This window comes from Nematolebias whitei, chromosome 7 (assembly GCF_014905685.2).
Source record: "Nematolebias whitei isolate Nwh7 chromosome 7, NemWhi1, whole genome shotgun sequence".
Classification (NCBI taxonomy): Eukaryota; Metazoa; Chordata; class Actinopteri; order Cyprinodontiformes; family Rivulidae; genus Nematolebias; species Nematolebias whitei.
The window spans coordinates 45,499,599-45,502,549 of record NC_056504.1 but is presented as its reverse complement, the minus strand read 5'-3'; the positions used below and the strand labels follow the sequence as shown (position 1 = coordinate 45,502,549).

General features: G+C 37.0%; 1 protein-coding gene across 1 annotated transcript; it reads right to left on the bottom strand.

The window, feature by feature from the left end:
* Positions 1–1,228: 1,228 nt before the first annotated feature.
* Positions 1,229–2,951, bottom strand: c7h1orf158 (chromosome 7 C1orf158 homolog). Its single transcript, XM_037679894.1, has 4 exons — positions 2,841–2,951; positions 2,259–2,369; positions 1,730–1,898; positions 1,229–1,494 (listed from the first exon to the last, which is right to left on the bottom strand). The coding sequence occupies exons 1-4, from the start codon at positions 2,949–2,951 to the stop codon at positions 1,229–1,231; spliced, it is 657 nt and encodes a 218-aa protein (XP_037535822.1).

Here is a 2,951-nt window from a genome sequence, read left to right as displayed (position 1 = left end):
TAGAATGTCATTATCTAAACTTGCTCTTTAAGCAGCGACAGGATGTAAATGAGTATGCCATACAATACAAATTGTTAGGATTATAAAGCATTTGTTACTTAGTTTGAAACTCTCTAGACTATTTATTTGCTGCTATTTCATTTTAGTTATCCTTTATTAGTCAATAGAAACAATTTAAATGTTTTAGTCATGACTGAGTTGATTGTTCATTGTATCAAAAAAAATATATATATATCTACTTTGTAGTCATCCATTTTGTAATCATTAAAGAAATATACAACCATGCCATTTATTTTGATCAACCCACAGTTACTGGTGAATAGTATTTGAGGGGGACTATTTGTTTGACCTATAAGTACCATAAACATGGTTTAAATTTAAATTATTAGAAACTGAAACTTGTAAAAACTATTTGATCATATTACTTGTTTGCTTTTTTTCTAATCAAGTGTTTCACCATACATTCTGAAGCTGATGAACTAAAGTGGTATGCTGCTTTAGCACCATCATGTGGTCCAGAAGGCAAACAAAGTGCTTTGGAGAAAAGCTCCTGGAGGTTTACTGTAGCACACGCAGGTAAGTGTCTTGTGACACAGACAACGGCCCAGTGGAGTGACTAACCGGCTAACAGAGAGTGAAGCAGAACAGCACAGGAAGGCAGCAGGGATGTGGAAAAAGGTGAAGCAAACACAGATGGTTGACCATCAAACATAAGCATCTTTGATTCCTTCCAATTAAACCCTTTGATTCCTTGTAATTAAACACCTAATGGAATGACATGTCTCTTGGGAGGATGCTTTTGTTGAGGCATTAGCTTAGTCTAACCATACCATACCATACTTCTAAGCACCCAGTAGGTACCTAATGATTAAAAAAAAAAAACTTAATTGTTTTTATTTATTTTATTTTCTCAAATTAGTAATATTTGCCAAGCCTTGTCTGAGTTCTATAGATAAAATATGCACTAAAATGTATAGCTTCTTTTTTTTTACTTTGTGGGGAAATGCTCTTATACATGAATGAACAGCAATTCAATGCTACAAATAAGCACAATTAATACCATTTCATTTGTTCCTTAATAATCATTTTAAATGGTCTGTTCAGTTAATAGTTTTTATTCTCTCAGCTTATAATAAAATGAATCAAGAAAAGCAGTGCCACTTGGATTAGGTGTTCTAAATACAAGTAACATGGAATGGAATTCAGGAGCCACAGGTCTGTTTTAAGCCTATTTTATCATTTGCTGACTGAAACAAACATCGGGGACTTGTAGAAGCAAGTGCTGTCTCAGGTCCAGGTCCTTGTTGATGTGATTAGTTGGGTACAGATGGCTGGAGAGAGTTCGTGATGCTCTGGCAAACCGGTTCTTGCAGTAGGCTCCAAGTGCATGGCTTTGATACGTCGACTGATACACAGTCAGTGCTGGAAGTTGTGAATTCAGTTTTTCACAACTGTGGTTTGTAGACTTCAGCGGGCCGGAGGTGGCTGAAAAGGCTGTAAAAGAATTCAAAGATATTAAGAGCATTAATTACACTGATGAATGAACTGGAACAACAAAAGAATTTGAGAGACCTTGATTTCAATTGTTCAGTAGCACAAGTAGTGATTTTGGTCATTTAATTTTTAGCACATTTAGTCAGGTTTACACTTGATTGAAAATGAATGTTTGATAATACTTTCCTATGTTATACAGTGTCTGTATTATATGTAGTATGTTAAGTGATCTTACCAGAATTTGAGCAGTTAGATTTCTCAGGTGTGACGTTGTCTGGACCCCAGTGTCTCACAGTTGGCAAATGATTGTTGTATTTTTTTGCATAGCTTTGCTTATACTCTGTTGCCAAAAAATCTGAGGGTGACGGGTAATGATGACCAAACATCATCTTGTATGGAAGTCCCTGGACAACAATACAAAGACGTTTTAATATAGCCTGTATGCAAATGGCTTCACTGGATTAAGATATAAAGGGCAAGACCTATTATTTTTCAATTCTCTTCAAGGGGCTCACTGTGTGTCACAAGCAAATTGCTCTAACTAGCCTTTAAGTGCCTTTTAGGACTGATGATTTTACAGATTTTTCATGACTGCTGAGTCTTACCAGAAACTTGCTTTCATAAGGAGTTTTATCACAGCCCTTTATCTCAGCTATCAATATTATGCAGAAGTGTCCACAACTTAGAGAAGAAAACCCTGACTCGCAGGGTTGTGACAGGCATTCAATTGGTGTTAATGCCTTGAATGAGCAGTTAAAGCTGACCTCAGCTCTCAGCAGGGCAGATCTTCTCTCCAAGACGTCTGGTTTAAAGTCCCAATGGGGCCGGTAGTCTACATGACTGGTGCTGTTGGCTATCTTTGGCTCCTGAGTGAACTATGTCAGAAGAAATAAACAGACAGTGCAAAGAGGACAAAGGGAAGGAGGATATACTGAGGCTTGAGCAATGAGCCCAGCTCAAGGATCAGCAAAGCTCACATTTAACTATTGATCCACTCTATTGTGCAGTATACCTTGAGTCATTCCTTCTCCTAAATCTCTTTCTAAATCCTCAACTAGCAGCCTGAGGCGAAAACTCTAGTCAGTGCAGTTATTAGTCTTTGGCTCTACCTTGTCCCGTCAGAAGACTGCCTAATAACTTTGCTAAAGATTTTACTACTAAATGGGGTGCTAAAAACACACACACACACACACACACACATTCTATGTAATGTTTAATACGAAGCATTAACAAATATAATCTGTAAATCCACATTGAAGGAAACTTTGCATTTACATATAAATGCTATGAAACATTCCTATAGTTTATATAAAAGCACAATGATCAATAAGCTTAAATATGCCTACTTGCAGTCTATCTTCAGCCCAATTGCCCAGCAGCACTTTGTTGCCATATTGCTGCTCGATCCTCCATCCTGTTTGGTTCCATTTATTCTGATTAATAATGTTTTGGCTCAT